The sequence below is a fragment of the Pseudochaenichthys georgianus genome, chromosome 5, assembly GCF_902827115.2.
Source record: "Pseudochaenichthys georgianus chromosome 5, fPseGeo1.2, whole genome shotgun sequence".
Taxonomy (NCBI): domain Eukaryota; kingdom Metazoa; phylum Chordata; class Actinopteri; order Perciformes; family Channichthyidae; genus Pseudochaenichthys; species Pseudochaenichthys georgianus.
The window spans coordinates 2,865,725-2,882,056 of record NC_047507.1 but is presented as its reverse complement, the minus strand read 5'-3'; the positions used below and the strand labels follow the sequence as shown (position 1 = coordinate 2,882,056).

Sequence of the window (16,332 nt, the reverse complement as noted above, 5' to 3'; positions counted from 1 at the left end):
GTGCAAAATAAGTGCTCAAGACAGAAAGGAAAGGTGCGTGGTGAAAGCTCAACAGCCGCTAGCAACTTGACTTTGGAGGCAGGAATGGAATAAACGCCATTGACCGTTATTGCACTCGCATAACATGCTAACTCCCAATAATTATGCATATGCATTTTGGTCTGGAGCGCGACTTAGATGAGTACCAAGTAATCATAAAGGACCCAATGGCTGCAAATATAAAACCAAAGTGTGGTTGTAAATGATGATATGGGTCATTACAAATACATATGACCTATTTCAGGAGTGTTTACATTTAAAGGAGAGATTTTAACTTATATTCGGTGATAACATTAGTTTATAGGCCAACACTATTATTATGTAAATGTTCATTAAAAGCCGAAAGACTTCATGTTTGATGTGAAGTGGATTTTTTTTAAAAGGGACAAATTATTATGTCCATATACAATTGTAATTTGTCATTGATGGATGCTGGTGTATGGCCTCTACACCGTCGTCTCGTCCCTCTGGCCTCACTTCTTCAGCCCGCTTGATGATTAATGGTTTCTGTATTGCCCCCCCCCCCCCCCCATACACACTTACGCACGCAGTGATCAGACTGGCAATGATGTCAGCTGCGGTAATTAAAGAAGTGTTTGCAGTGAGTGAATAAAACATGCATCAATCCTTCTCCCCTCCTCCATTCTCTGCTCCGGTGTCTCCTCCCTCTCCCTCTCACTTTTATCTATTTGTATTCTTTCATCGTTCTTCTCTCATCACCTCTTTCCTTGTTCCCACTATTCCCTTCGTATCCTCTCTTCTACCCCTTTATCAGTATCCTCCTCCTCCTCCTCCTCCTCCTCCTCCTCCTCCTCCTCCTCCTCCTCCTCCTCTCTCCGCTTCATTTCCCAGAGGTGAACCAATGCAAAGCTGTTGCAGCAAGGGCAACGCTGGCGTGCACACACTTAGTCTAGCAGGATATGCAGCATGTGTGTGTGTGTGTGTGTGGGGGGGGGGGGGGGGGGGTGTGTGTGTGTGTCTAGCACTAGACACTGCAGGTGCTGCATGAAGATAAATGAGCTGTCATTAGCCAATCAGGTCAGCCGGTGGGAGGGCGAAGGAATACGCAGGAGCGAGTTCAGCGAGTGGAGGTCAAGCCTCTGACAGGGGAGATGTGTGTATTCATGTGTGTGTCTTTGCACGGGGATATTGAGAAGGAGGATTCCCTGGTTAGATGTGAGCTCTTAATGATAATGATAATAATAATAATAATAATAATAATAATAATAATAATAACGTACATTTATATAGCGCCTTTCAGGGGACCCAAAATAAACAAACAAAAAACAGTCAGACAAAGACTCTTGCAAAGTTGTCTTCTTCTCCTCCTCCTTGCAGCAAAATCTTCCCCTTCCTTCCTCCCTCCCTCCCTCCCTTCCTCCCTCCCTTCCTTCCTTCCTTCCTTCCTTCCTTCCTTCCTTCCTTCCTTCCTTCCTTCCTTCCTTCCTTCCTTCCTTCCTCCCTTCCTCCCTTCCTTCCTTCCTTCCTTCCTTCCTTCCTTCCATTGCTGTTTCTTCTTCTCCCCCCACCGGCGCTCCTCTGGGAAGCGGAGGATTATTGTGCAGCCGTATGAAAGACTAATTGGTATCTCCGGCACGTTGTTTATCTCCTCATCGACGACTCGTCTGAGAGGAAGAGACAGGAGAAGGAATTAAAAAACATTCCAGAAGTCTAGTTTCTACCTCGGAGATTTCTGCAGCAGGAAGATGTAGATGTCATATAGTGTTTTTTAACTTCCCCCGAAACGCTTCTCCGTGGGAAAGGCTATAAAACCAATTTGAAAGTTAGACATGGCATATATTCTCATTACAGCGCTGTACTAAATCAATGGCTGTGCGAGTGTGTTTGCCCTCTTAACATTTACACTACGGCTAATGCAATGGATTTATGCATAAAGTGCTGGTTCTCACAGCCAAGGTGCTGCTGGGAAGGAGGAAGGTAAATGATTAACCCCATGGAAAGAAACTCTAATCTCCCCCCTCTCTCTCTCTATGAATGTGTTTGTGTGTCGGGGGCTTTCAGGATGGCCGGTGGCTGTCTTTGATCACTAATCCTTTCTCTGGCTTGACTTTCTGTCCCTCGTTCTTTTTTTCCTCTGCCCATCTCTCAGCTCCTCTCTCATCTCCTCTCTCTCGCACGGCCAGTTGCCATGTTTGCATTTTGAGCAGCTTACAGGCGAATATCTAGGGCAGGGTGCCCCCCTCTTCTTCTTCTTCTTCTCTTTCTCCCTCCCTATTTCTGACTCTACGGTACTCCCTCTGTGCTTCGAAAATAGGCTTGGATTAAACTATTTTAATATAATACTCGTGCAACTTTTGTCAATTTTGTTGTAATTCTTCCCTTCTTCCGTACTGGCAGTGAAGCACGTCTTTACTTGCTCGCCTTCACTGCCAATATGTATTACTAAGTGCAAAGTGTAATTAATATTTGCTTGTGTTGTTGTATACAAAATCCACGGGAAAAGAGAGTGGGCGAAAATAGACTTAAACCCAGATTCTGGGTCAGGAAAACTGCAAAACATAGTTTCAAATGCTGTAACTTGAGCAACAATGAAAACAAACTTCTGCAGACGATACTTTATACACATACAGAGGGAAAAAACTAGTAAGTAAATACTCGAGGACCATATTACAAAAGACAACGTTGTGGTGAAGTCCTGGCTGTCACAAACACAACACACCGTCGACACGTAGCTAAAGCTAACATCTGTAGATAAAGCTAACATCTGTAGATAAAGCTAATATCTGTAGATAAAGCTAACATCTGTAGATAAACTTAACATCTGTAGCTAAAGCTAACATCTGTAGATAAACTTAACATATGTAGATAAACTCAACATCTGTAGCTAAAGCTAACATCTGTAGATACAGCTAACATCTGTAGCTAAAGCTAACATCTGTAGATACAGCTAACATCTGTAGCTAAAGCTAATATATGTAGATAAACTTAACATCTGTAGATAAACTTAACATCTATAGCTAAAGCTAACATCTATAGATAAAGCTAACATCTGTAGATAAACTTAACATCTGTAGCTAAATCTAATATATGTAGATAAACTTAACATCTGTAGATAAACTTAACATCTGTAGCTAAAGCTAACATCTATAGCTAAAGCTAACATCTATAGCTAAAGCTAACATCTATAGATAAAGCTAACATCTGTAGATAAACTTAACATCTGTAGCTAAAGCTAATATATGTAGATAAACTTAACATCTGTAGCTAAACTTAACATCTGTAGCTAAAGCTAACATCTATAGCTAAAGCTAACATCTATAGCTAAAGCTAACATCTATAGATAAAGCTAACATCTGTAGATAAACTTAACATCTGTAGCTAAAGCTAACATCTGTAGATAAAGCTAACATCTGTAGATAAACTTAACATCTGTAGCTAAAGCTAACATCTGTAGATAAAGCTAACATCTGTAGATAAACTTAACATCTGTAGCTAAAGCTAACATCTGTAGCTTACGGTTGATACAATCGGACAAAACAAGCTATTTGAAGACTGTTGACTCGTAACTTTTGTGCGCACCTTGCTAGATAGTTGCTAGCTACACCTGTCAGCTACTGGATTTGTTTTTTGGGCTGAATTAACTGGGGCTGTAACAACAACCCAAACATGAACCTGAGGCAAAAGACTTCACGTTCAGTCTGATTTAGGGCTGGGCGATATGGCATCAAAAATGGTCAACTGGCCAACATGAGGCAACTCAAACACAACCCACCTCCACTTCCCCTTATGAGCTTTAGCTTAATATTGCATTTTTTAAACAAAGGAAAGAAACCGTCCTCAATATGTTACAACGAGCTAAGAAGAGACATATTCAGGTCTGATTACAGTAAGACGAACCAACTCAGTCTCACGGCATTTTGTTTTATAGTCACAACATTAATTTAATCTATTGATTCGTGTTCACCAATACGATTTTTGCATTTCTTTCGGGTCACACAGAACGATTTTAAAAGCAATGTATTTCTATTGGTAGTATGTTTCGTGCCTGCACCACGTCTTTTTGTCCGGTCGGGTCTTGGAAGACCGGAAGCTGTGTGGTTCATAAAAACATTTTCTTACTCAATATCTTACCCTAACCCTTTTATTTTAAAGTATATAATGTTTTTTTAGGAAAAGAAATGTGGCTCAGAGCCTCAGAATACTGAAATCTGTAATTGTTGTCATCTTTGTTATTCTTCTAATTTGTTATTATTTGGTGCAGGCACGAAACATACTACCAATATAAATACATTGCTTCTAAAATCGTTCTGTGTCAGGATACTGAAATCTGTATTTTTTTTTATCTCTTTTTCCTTCTAACTTGTTATTATTTACATTGCTTTTAAAATCGTTTTGTGTGACACGAAAAAAATGGCGAAATCGTGTTGGTGAACACGAATCAATAGATTGATTTCGTGACTATAACACGAAATACCGTGAGACTGGGTTGGACAAACACAAGTGTACAACCTGCCTAAGTACCAATATTATAATAAGATAGACTTTAACCACACTTCTGTTGGCTGAAGACATTTCTAACTTTCTCTCTTCCGATGCCCTTCCTTCCTTCGCCTATTTCCATCTGTCTTCCTCCCTCCCTCCGTATCACTGTGACCTTGATGTCCTCGTTTCTCTTGCTCTCCCTCTCACTTGCTCTACTTCTTCACTCCTCTCAGTTTCAGGTTATATGTTCAATCGCATCGAGGCAAGACTCTTGACTGAAGCACCCTCACTCAAACAGTCCTTCTCTCTCGTCCGCCATTCTCTGGTGCAAATACCTCACAGCATTATTATTCAGCCGGTTCATAACTTCACGGGAGCTCCATGGTTGGCGGTTGTAGTGTTCGTGAAACCTCATAATCCCCTGCTCTCAGACGGACCTTGTTAAGCCTAATTCCCCGTGGAACCTGGAGGTTGTAATTAATGTACCTCCAGCAGTCCTCTCTGTAGCCCCGGTGTTGCTCCACAAGGAGGCAAGAGAGATAATAATAGACACCAACAGACAACACAAAGTTCATCAGTTCGCATTCTCGACAAAGTTGTTTTCTGTCTGCAGCCTCAGGGACGTCGTTAGGCAAAGTAATGTCTAACCAAGAAGCTGAAGTGGCATCTAAAAATCTACATGTCTAGACTATTTGTGTACAAATGGCGGTTGAGTTGCCTCTCTTTGTTAAATAGATAGAGAGATTATGAGAGTTACATCGACACAACAAAGACATCTTACCAAGTATATGAGCACCTGAAGGCGGAGATTACATTTGCTGTCACATCAGAAAGGTGAGAAGCAATGCATCGTAGAGATGAGGATACATGTGCACGCTTCTGTGCTCTCGTGGGGTTGTTGCATTCGATAGTCCAAATGATACGTGTCTAAAGGATTTTTCACTCAAAAAGAGGCCTTTTCCCCAAGCGATTCGGATCCAAAATACTTGGTCCAGCCCAACAACTGGTCTTTTTTCTATTTTGTATAATATTTAAATGAATCTTTTTTGGTTTGTCAGACCAAGCCATTGGGTGGAATCTGGCAACCTCATGACTTTTTGATAGGTATTATTAATCACATGTTTTTAATATTCAGTTCTTAGATCCCAATGATATTTCAGTCTAAAACTTAATCTTAGAGTACTGCTTTAAATAAGCAAACGACTTGTACTCTGATATTATCAAATGTATAACATTAACTCAAGGCGAGTGACCTCACACAGAGTGAAGGGAATGCCAATTGATTAATCGAAATAGAAAAATCTGCCTTTTGAATATCGAGCAGTCCTGCAAAGAGGGCAGCCACACCGAGGCACAGGTGGATTGGTGTGTGTGTGTGTGTGTGTGTGTGTGTTGGGGGAATTTGGAAATGTGTGTGTTGAGAGGGTGAAGCACAAAGCACTGGCCTGTAGAGGAGATAGAAAGCTCCTGTGTGTTACTGAGTCAATAGGCTCTTTGTTCACTGGGACTGGGAGACAGTTAGCCATGAGACTGCTACGCACCATCGTGTACCTGAACCTGCTCACACACACGCACACACACACACACACACACACACACACACACACACACACACACACACACACACACACACACACACACACACACACACACACACACACACACACACACACACACAACACACACACACACACACACACACACACACACACACACACACACACACACACACACACACACACACACACACACACTTGAAATACCTCAGCCTGACAGGACGTCATGTAATCTCTGTCCACTGTTCCTGCTTTACCTTCTGAATCACCTTATCAGACTTTCTCCTTTTCATATATCATCCATCTTTCCCGACCTCTTCATCCCACCCACCGTTGGCGTCTTTGTGTCCGGACAACAGAAACTGTTTCAGCCCCTCTCGGTTATCGAGATCGGGGGGTCGGCGGGTGGGAGTTTTTACCTGAGAGCAGGACAGAGGGCATTTTGTGTCGGACAAGGGGGAAAGAGAAGGAGATTTGGGAGGGCGGGTCGAACAGGGGGGAGACAAGAATGCCACAGATACAGGTAAAGGCTTTGTGTGAGTACCAGCAACGACGAGTGCAGGGATCCAGGACACACACCGTTTGTGAGGTATATGTGACGGTAAAGAAAGAGTGGCTTAGAGAACGACAGGAAAAAATAAGACACTCGTTGTGTTCGATTTGATAAGTTAGTGAAATGGTTCATACGAGGCCACACAAAGACAGAGTGAACGGATCTACGGAAACCAGATGTAAGTAAAACCAAATCTTTAGGCATTTCTTACATTTTTCTGAGGTTTAAAAGTGAATTCTGCGAGCAGTTATGTGTCTTTTAAGTGTACTAAAAAAAAGCTCTACATGAAAGCCAGTTTCTCGGGAGTATCGGAATATTTGAGGCACTCGTAGAGTCTCTCTTTTATTCTGTTAGGGCGTCTCGTTGTCTGCTAGATGAAGGTTTCTCATCGGCTGCTTATATTCCATGAGTCGATGTCAGGCACACGTCAGCACCAATCCCTCTCACACACGGGCGTTCTGCTTTGTATGTGTGCGAGTGTCCGAAGGCAGGCACGGTATAAATAATGGATAAAGTTGAATAGGCTTTCTGTGGAACGTCTATTGACCATTGGGATCAGCATTGGGATTCTGTTGCTCGAACTCAGGCATGACACTGAGCTTATCTTTTTCTCTACGCACACACACACAGACACACATGAACAGACATAAGTCAAACGACACACACACACATTAAGGCTCACAGCGGGCGGAACTTGTCATAAAATAAAGCCCACCCATTTAGAGGGAAGATATGATTGGTCAATTGTACATTTGACATTACGCTCTCATTGAGTTACTATAGCGGGCCCTCTGTGAATGTAGAGAGGGACCAACAAGCTCTCCCGTCTTCACAGAACTCGCAGAGACGGCATTTAACCCTTCACATTCCAACAGAAACTGAACAGGCAGATTCGAAGGATTTATTTCTTTGGAAATGTTATTTTAAATACAATTAAATCAAGTTATTTTGGTAAAACTAATGAAAAATGTAACAACAACAAAATATGTTTTGTTTTTTTAATGTTTTCAAATATTATTTTTTAGAATATCTTAGGCCCTCACAGAGAGCCTAGAGGGCCCTGACGGCTCGCCACTGCTCATACATATTTACAGATTCAGCCAGCGGGCAGTTAGCTTAGCTTTGCACAGAGAGTAACTCCAGGGGGAAACATCCACTTACCTGCACCTCTCCTCAGTCAGTAAGTGCACTTCCCAAACTGTCGAACTATTCCTGTAAGTGAAATGCGTTTTTAGAGGCCATTTCCCAATACCAAGAGACCAGTTTTCTCACGGCTGTCATGGATATGTACATGCATGTGACAATTTACCTGTGGGAGCATATTAATCCATAGATCAACAAAAGACAAATCTGAAACTTGTCCAAAAAAAAATATGAAAGCAAAATGAACGGTGTGGAGAATATTTATAAATATCAAAATCATCCAGTCAGACAAGTATACTGGATGTTGAGAGGTTATTATTCATCATGTTTCACATATCAATCAAGTCTTTTCTCATAAAAGCAGCTTTCACTACCGACTCTGGGAAGGGCGAAGTTAACGGTCAGTGGTTACTTCACCCCAGAGGCTCTATTTTTTATAAAGTCAGCACAAGCTGGAAACAGAAAAGGGGAGTTATGTGCAGAGTTCAACATTTGTGTGGAAATGCTTTCGATGTGAGGGAGAACAATTATTCAGAATGACAGGTTTGATGTGCTCCAAGTAACGAGGGGTTTTGTTGCGCAACGGTTTAATGATAGTTGGAAATAAACCAGCCGATCTTGCAAATAAGGGCAGTTACGGACAACAGGCTGTAAACTGCCTTTAGCATCGTGACAGAACTGCATGCTGAAATGAACCTTAAAACCATGCTGTAAAGTAAAGTTCTGCTGTAACAACATTGGACTAAATTACACATATCACCAAACTAATTAAGGGTTGCTAATTCATGTTGCGCTTCGTAGAGCTATAACATTGGGATGTTTCCACAGCTGGCGTGTCGGTGCGTTTTAGGCTAACTCGGGTATTCAGCATCATTAATGAAGCTGCTGAACATATTAAACAAAGTCCTGAGGGTGAATACATCTCAATTTAAACCAAATCAAAAGTCTGCAGGCCTGAAAGTGAAGTTACATTTTGCCCCGTGGCAAACTTGGTAGAGCATTACAGTTTGAAACCCATATTACACTGGACAAACACTCTCCCAGAATGCAATTGGTCACATTAAAGACTTGAAAGCAGTCCGGATGAAAAGGGAGTTTTCCCCTCGTCCTGATGAGTTCGCCTAAACATCCAATTCCAGTCATTTTAAATGCGTTGCGTTGCAGCTTGTTAGAGCAGCACCAAGTAATGGGGAACAACACGACCTTGAAGTTAATCTTTAATCAAAGTATTAAATCATTCAGATGTGTTGCCAGTTTCCTAAATCACTAACCATCCTCCACGCTTCACTCGGACCTATTGCTGCTCATGTATCTGTGTATCTGTGGAAGCACGTGGGCCGCTTCGCCTCCCTCTCCTTCTCCTGTTCACGTTGACTCATCCATTTTCAGACAGTTAATAATTCAGAGGGTCTGCGGGCTGTGTTTTCATCCGCCTCATCTCTGTGAAAGAAACCCCTCGTAATTACACACCAACCAAAACAAGACACTGACTCCGATGGCTGGCAGCGTGGTCGGGACGGAGAGTTACAAAGTGGGGACAGAAGAAGACGAAGACGAAGGAGGAGGGTGAGGAGGAAGGAGGGATGGGAGTATACACACTGGAGACAAGAAGGATACACAGTGGAGAGAGGTGTCTCCGCACGGTTGTAAATCCTCTGCAGGGCCTTGTAAGCTGTCAGGCAGGCTGAGGGTGTTAGAGGCAGCGAGAGCTTCACATTCTCCTGGACACCAATCGTGCGCAGAGGGAAAGCGTTCCTCCCGTGACTGGCTCGCTGCTGTGTTTTATGGCTTTCTATTCCTATGTGATTTTTCTCTGGCATGTCACATAGGGTCTTAAGCCATTGGGTACAGAGCGGGAGATCTGCAGACGGGGATTAGATGGATACACGAAAAGACAGGAGGGATAGCACAAGTGCACATGGAGAGGTTTTATGGCATACGTGGACACACACACACACTCACACACACACACACCACACACACACACACACACACACACACACACACACACACACACACACACACACACACACACACGTACACTCGGCATGGCTCGAGGCGTTTTGTCTCAGCCTGCAGTCTGGCTCGGCTAATTGCCCCCACAAGACACAGGTTGAAGCGCACATCAATCCCTAAAGCCACACACACACACACGCATGCATACGGACACACACACACACACACACACACACACACACACACACACACACACACTGCTGGTGCTGCTGACTCAGGTCGGTATTTAATGAAGCTCTCAGTTTCACCTCGAGTCTCCTAATCTCAGCGCTCGTTTGTGATTGGCTTCCAGCGTGCTTCTGAAAAATGTTAACGTTGGGAGTTTAGTGAGCCTTAAGACTACTTCTGGCTATAATTGTGTGTGTGTGTGTGTGTGTGTGCGTGTGTGTGTGTGTGTGTGCGGGTGAGTAATTGAGGCGCATATGGGGATGGGATGAATAATGTGAGAGGTAGCATAATGGTAATGCGTCTCCTCTCTGAGTGACAGCGCTCAATAGACCACCATCTTTACCGCAGTGCATGTGTGACTGCCCTATTGACGAAGTAGCTTCCTCTGCATTGACTTTCTCGCTGGGACCGCGGCAAAAAACGTGAAAGGCAAACTCACACGGCCTTGAGCATTATCGACAGCTGTCTCCTATATATTTACTCGATTACAACACCTGCTGGAGTTCGTGTGAGTGATGGGAAATCCTCGCTTTTTAGGCGAGAAAGTGAAGAAAATATGGAAGTGCCTCAATCTTGCATTGGAGACGGGCAACTTCACTAGGGTTAGGGTGAGGGATTTCAAAGATATGTCTGGTTGTATAGAAGTCTACGAGAAAAAGTCGCTACTTCTCACTCGATTTAGTACATCAGTAAACATTTTTCTCGCAATTTTATGATCGCATCTCGTCATTTTGTAAATGATCTTCCCATTTAGAGGAAAACAGACAATAATGCAGGGCTGGGCTCCGTTGAGATTGACAGGTCTCTGCTCGTGATATCCGGTCTGGATGTTTTCATCTTACAAATTCAACCCTTTTTACAGACTGTTTCCTGTTCATGAAAGTTGATTGTAACTTCCTGGTTACCCAAGAAATCGGTAACCAAGACCAAGCTTTTTGGTTGCGTATAGGAGGACACGTTCCAGACAGACGGCAGCTTCTGGTTACCCACAAAATAAATGTCCTAGCATTTGGTTGTACCAATTCACTATTGGTTGCAAAAAACACGACGTATGAGTTCATGAAGGTGTCAAGGGATCCAGAAGTAAATGTCATGTTAATTCAAAGTAAGGTGACTTCCAAAATGGACATTTTGACAACAAAGATCCATTTATCGAGCTAAAAGATAATTAGCAGATAAGAGGTGTTGGTTCTTTTCAGCCTCAGAGCCGTTGGTACAGAAAGCACAGCACAGCATGACGTGGCAACTTTCTTACTTGATCATATTTTGGACTTTCGGCAAGTCTTTTCGGCAAGCCGGAAGTGAATCCAATGATGCCAAAAAAAGTCTTAATCTCTTCATGACTTCAGTTAAAAGTTCCAACTCAAAACTTTGCCTCAATATTCAAAAGAAAAGAGAGAACATTAAAAGACTCTCTCTTGGATAAGCCAACTGGAAGTGGTTAAATGCTTGGGTAACCAGAAAGTCACAATCATGCGATACTGGATATCTTTTCAGAGTTCAAAAGCTTCTAGGCAGATTGCCGGAAGAAAGAGACGCATGTTAACGCCTCCCCTCCTCTCTCCCCTCCTCTCTCCCCTGCCCCTCCCTCTCTATCTTTCCGCAGGTTTACGTGGATGCGGTGCGTCCGATAGATAATGCCCTTTACCTGGGCCTGCTTCTGCGGCCTGAACGGATCCTGCTGCCGACGAGAGAAGAAGAAAAAGCAGCAAGAGGAAGTGGAGGGTGAGGAGGCGGAGCAATGCAGGGATCGTGAGACTGAGGTGTGGTAGTGCTGCAGCCTCTCCTCACCTTCACCACGGTCTTATCCTTTAACAGACTGCATATATAACGCCTTCCCGTGTAACTGCTGCCTAGCAACGACTGTCTGATATTGTATATGTTGATACTATAGAGTGGTGCAGTCCACTAAAAGTCCTACAATCTGGAAATACTTCGCATTTAACCACTTCCAGTTGGCTTGTCTCGAAGTCAACAGTTTCTTTAACGTGTTTGTGGTGGTGAGAAGCCTGAAATAAGGTTTGTGGTTAACACAAGCTGAAGAGATGTTGACAATGTTGTTCTACGATATATGTCAAATACATCAGTCAATACCCCACTCGTGAATATCTGAAGCTTCTGTCCTGAAAAAGGCGCTAGCTAACAAGTGGTTGAATGAGACACCAACATAAGCTGCCTTTAGCTTAGCCGCCTTTAGCTTAGCCACCTTTAGCTTAGCCGCCATTAGCTTAGCCGCCTTTAGCTTAGCCGCCATTAGCTTAGCCGCCTTTAGCTTAGCCGCCTTTAGCTTAGCCGCCATTAGCTTAGCCGCCTTTAGCTTAGCCGCCTTTAGCTTAGCCGCCATCAAACCATGATGTAATTCGTTTGTTAGCCTAGCATTAGCACTTTATGGCGATTGCATTTACGTCTAAAAAACACAAATACAAATATGTGGAGATTATCCCGCTGAACAAAAAGAGTAAGTATTTAAAATATATGTTTGCCAAATATCTTATTTTCTGCAATATTGAGAAATCCAATGGAAAAATCCCATTCCTTTTGTCGAGGGACTCAAAGGTAACTTCCAGGTCGGCGTACATAATACCTAATCGCTGCACCACTCTATAACAGGGACGGGGAAGGGGCTTCAGAAGTCACACGCTTTTATTGTGAATATGTACTAAAATGTAACAGATACTGCATTGTTTCCAATTGTATCTGTGCCTTGAGTTTCTATGTTCTTTCCACTTTTTAATCTGTAAAACTGTAATAAATATAAAAAATAAAAACCTGTGACCTTGGAGTTGATCCCCATTGCCCATCCATGCTCAATCTTTCCCGCCGGCAGCTGACAACAACAACAAGGTTTCTTATCTGTGTGATTCATTTCTCGCTGTACCCGTACTGTATACGGTGTGAAGAGCGAACCATCATGTCTCTCGGTCGCACTTCTCAGCCGGCCCCCCGTTTCTCCCCTTCTCCCCTAATCACACCTCCACGGAGGCTGAGTCCTCACCTACCTGCTTATGTCAGATCAACTTAGCGAGAACTTCAGCCAAGTGAGAAAGTGTACCGTAATTTCCAAAGTCACCCATGGAGGGCTGGAGTCCATCTCGCTTTTCACGCTGAGCTGGGCCCAATCTACAGCCGAGCAGCTGTCCAATCAGCAGCTTAGCTGGAGTGTGAAGACGGGAGTCAGGGGTCAGGATGAGCAACAGGGTTTGTGAGAAGTCCCTCCTCTGACGCCGTGGCATCTCCGTCTCATTAATCGGCAGACGAGTAATTACCAACACGCACACACCGATGCAGACCCATCCATTAATGTCCTCCTGTGGGAGTGGAGAGTCTGTCCGTAAATGCCACTGCGGCGCTTCCAGCTGTCACCTGTGTGAGTGTGTGACTCCCAAAGTGTGTGTGTGTGTGTGTGTGTGTGTGTGTGTGTGTGTTTCATCTTGGCTGCAACAAAAGACTTTCAAAATGTGAAACAAGAGGTTAAGAGATATTTTCAGCAGCTATAAAACTGCTTAGAATGCATGTCGAGCAACACACACACACACACACACACACACACACACACACACACACACACACACACACACACACACACACACACACACACACACACACACACAGGTCTCATTAGCGTATGTGATTATGCATGGCACGTCCAGTCAGGCAGTGGAGATGTAATTAACCTTTTCCAGCAGGAAACAGATGCCTGGATGTCACACGTAAACACACACACACACACACACACACACACACACACACACACACGTCTGCTGTCAGGGAAACAAAGCCAACGTCACGGAAACAAAGACCCAAAACGCGCCGCCTGGCACTCCGTGATAATCCCCTCACGCTTATTTACATTCAGGGCTTAGAAAACGCCTCAGTGCCGCCGCCGCCTCCTCCCATCCGTCTTCCATCTCTTCTCCCGTCTACCTTTCGCCCTCTCGCCACCTTTTCCCTTCCGATATCACCTCCTCCGTCTTTTGCATCCCTTCTTCGTGGGGTTTTCATTATCAGTAGATAGTGCATGGCCTTGCATGGCGTCTCCCGTAGATTAGCCTCGCGCTCTCTCTCCTTCTCTCACCCTGCGTATCATGGATTTCTTCAGGCGGGGCAAAAAGAAAGCTGCTTTACAACAGATTAATGGACAGCCCTGATTGTGTGTGTTGGTGTGTGTCTGTGCCTGCGTGGAATAGATTGTCTGTTTACTCATTCTCCCGCTACGAGACAACGCTAAAGCCATTTCCCAGTGTGGAGCACCTATTATGAGTCACTGCGTTACGACGCAGCCTTCGTGAGGACGAGAGGGAATGAGGAGATGGGTTGGAGGAGGGTCGGGGAGGAAGAGTAGAAAGAAGACGGTAATGAGAGTTAAAGTTGGATACGGAAGAGGGGGGCTAATGCTAGACAGAGCAGTCATGCTAATTGGCTACAGTGGATAACTTTCTGAGGCGGGGTGTGTGTGTGTGTGTGTGTGTGTGTGTGTGTGTGTGTGTGAGGGGGAGGGGGGCAGAGAAAAAGAACAGCCTGATCCATCGGCATTACACTCGCTTATCGCTCCCTCCAATTCACCTCTTTAATGAGAGGAATATTCGCTCCAGTACTGGCGAAAGACTTGAAATTGGTAACGATGTGTTGCTCTAACACACACACACTTTGAGGTGGGGCGGGGGGGGCGGTGGGGGTAGAGGGTGGATGGTGTTGGTGAGGATGGGTTGTTTTCCTTCAAGCTCCACAACCCAGTATTTAATGGATCATGGGCAATTTTCAGGGATTGTAACTCAAGGACAAACAGCTAAAAATAGAAAGGTGGTGCACGACTCCTGCGGCAGCCGGGAGGGGAGGTGTGTGTGTGTGTGTGTGTGTGTGTGTGTGTGGTGTGTGTGTGTGTGTGTGTGTGTGTGTGTGTGTGTGTGTGTGTGTGTGTGTGTGTGTGTGTGTGTGTGTGTGTGTGTGTGTGTGTGTGTGTGTGTGTGTGTGTGTGTGTGTGTGTGTGTGTGTGTGTGTGTGTGTGTGTGTGTGTGTGTGTGTCGCATTCGATTTGGGTCAGAAACGAGGGGAAGAGCCGACGAAGCGGAGAGTGTTCCAGACGGCTTCAACACCTCGCCGCCTAAACCGCTGCAAAGACAAGCGGGACACAAAAGGGTGGAGTGAATGTATGGTAGAGAGAGACTGAACGACAGCGAGGTTAAATACAACTATTATATAAATACAACTATAATATAAATACAGTATGCTATTCTATCAAACTGCTGTATCATGAGTGCATACATACATTCCAAGAACAGAACAACGCGTTATGGTAGAGCTTTACTCTCAAAGACCAAGGAGAGAGAGATGGACATTTTCAGAACCAATATACTAACCGAGTAGATGGACAAGTCATGTCTGTACGTGTTTTGAAGCTCGAGGAAAGTGAACATCAAGTAGCTTAGCAAGACTAGAAGGCATAAATGCAAGTATGCATATTTATGTGTCAAATTATATTAATATCGATATATTCAATCCAGTGGTTTTCACTCTGTATCACACGAGGTATTGAACCTATAACCTTCCCATGAAAGTGCCTTCCTCAATGAAATGTAACCCCTCACCACTTCACTCTGTAGTCCACATTTATGTTTGATAAATGTCCAAACAAAAAAATAAATCTTTGTCCGAATGAAAACGAGTCTTTGTACCGTCATAGGAGTTTTTCAACCAGTTTCGCCTTTTGCGTGAAGATAGTCTGAAAGTCTGACGGTCTGACCCGTGTACATGCGGACTTCACCGAACTTCCACATCATGCAGGAGCCTTCAGAAACGACATACCAAGACTTCCATCCAATTACATTCATGACAACATCTCCGGGGAACAGAACCCAGAGGAGTTACTGCAAAACCATTGAGCTCCTTTTCCCATTGCGTGTGTCCTGAGACTCCAGTTCCATTCTGTATTCCTAATGAACGGGAAAGTGATGGTCCCACTAAGGCTACTTATGAGGAGTGGGATGCATAGCGCTGGCAGACTGGTGATACACTTAGAGCTCCCGTCAGTCCTGGAGAATCAGAGGAAGGGAAAAGGTGAAAACTAGAGGGTGAACAGAGAGGTATAGCGTAATTGAGATTGCACCTGTCAGGGTCAAGTTAAAACGACTTTGGTCAGGGCAGAAGAAACTAACTGGAGAGAGGAGAAGGGGGCAATTGGAGTCAGGATCCCAGTAGATGCCAACCTCACCTGATTGCCAATTTGTGCCAGTCTGCAGACACACACATGGCAATGTTTTTGGGAAAGTGCTAACCCAACACACATTCACTCGCACATAGGAACCCACGCTGACAACCCACTGATTGGACACTTCGAGCCACTTAACAAGGTGTCCACGGCGCAGACCTAAGCCGTGTGATTGGGAGATAAAACTGCCACCGTTAAATATCTAATTC

General features: G+C 44.1%; 1 protein-coding gene across 4 annotated transcripts in view; it reads left to right on the top strand.

Moving 5' to 3' along the window:
• The window catches only part of LOC139433840 (uncharacterized), a 36,525-nt gene extending 23,840 nt beyond the window's left edge, over positions 1-12,685 (top strand). For 2 of the 4 annotated variants that reach the window (XM_071203273.1, XM_071203270.1), the window contains one exon: positions 11,525-12,685. In XM_071203273.1, the coding sequence (XP_071059374.1) occupies positions 11,556-11,690 (135 nt within the window). In that variant the 5' untranslated portion in view covers positions 11,525-11,555 and the 3' untranslated portion in view covers positions 11,691-12,685. Of the gene's footprint in view, positions 1-6,592; positions 6,770-9,226; positions 9,301-11,524 lie in introns of those variants that run through there. The other 2 variants (XM_071203271.1, XM_071203272.1) reach the window with 2 other exon arrangements.
• The last annotated feature ends 3,647 nt before the right edge of the window (positions 12,686-16,332 follow it).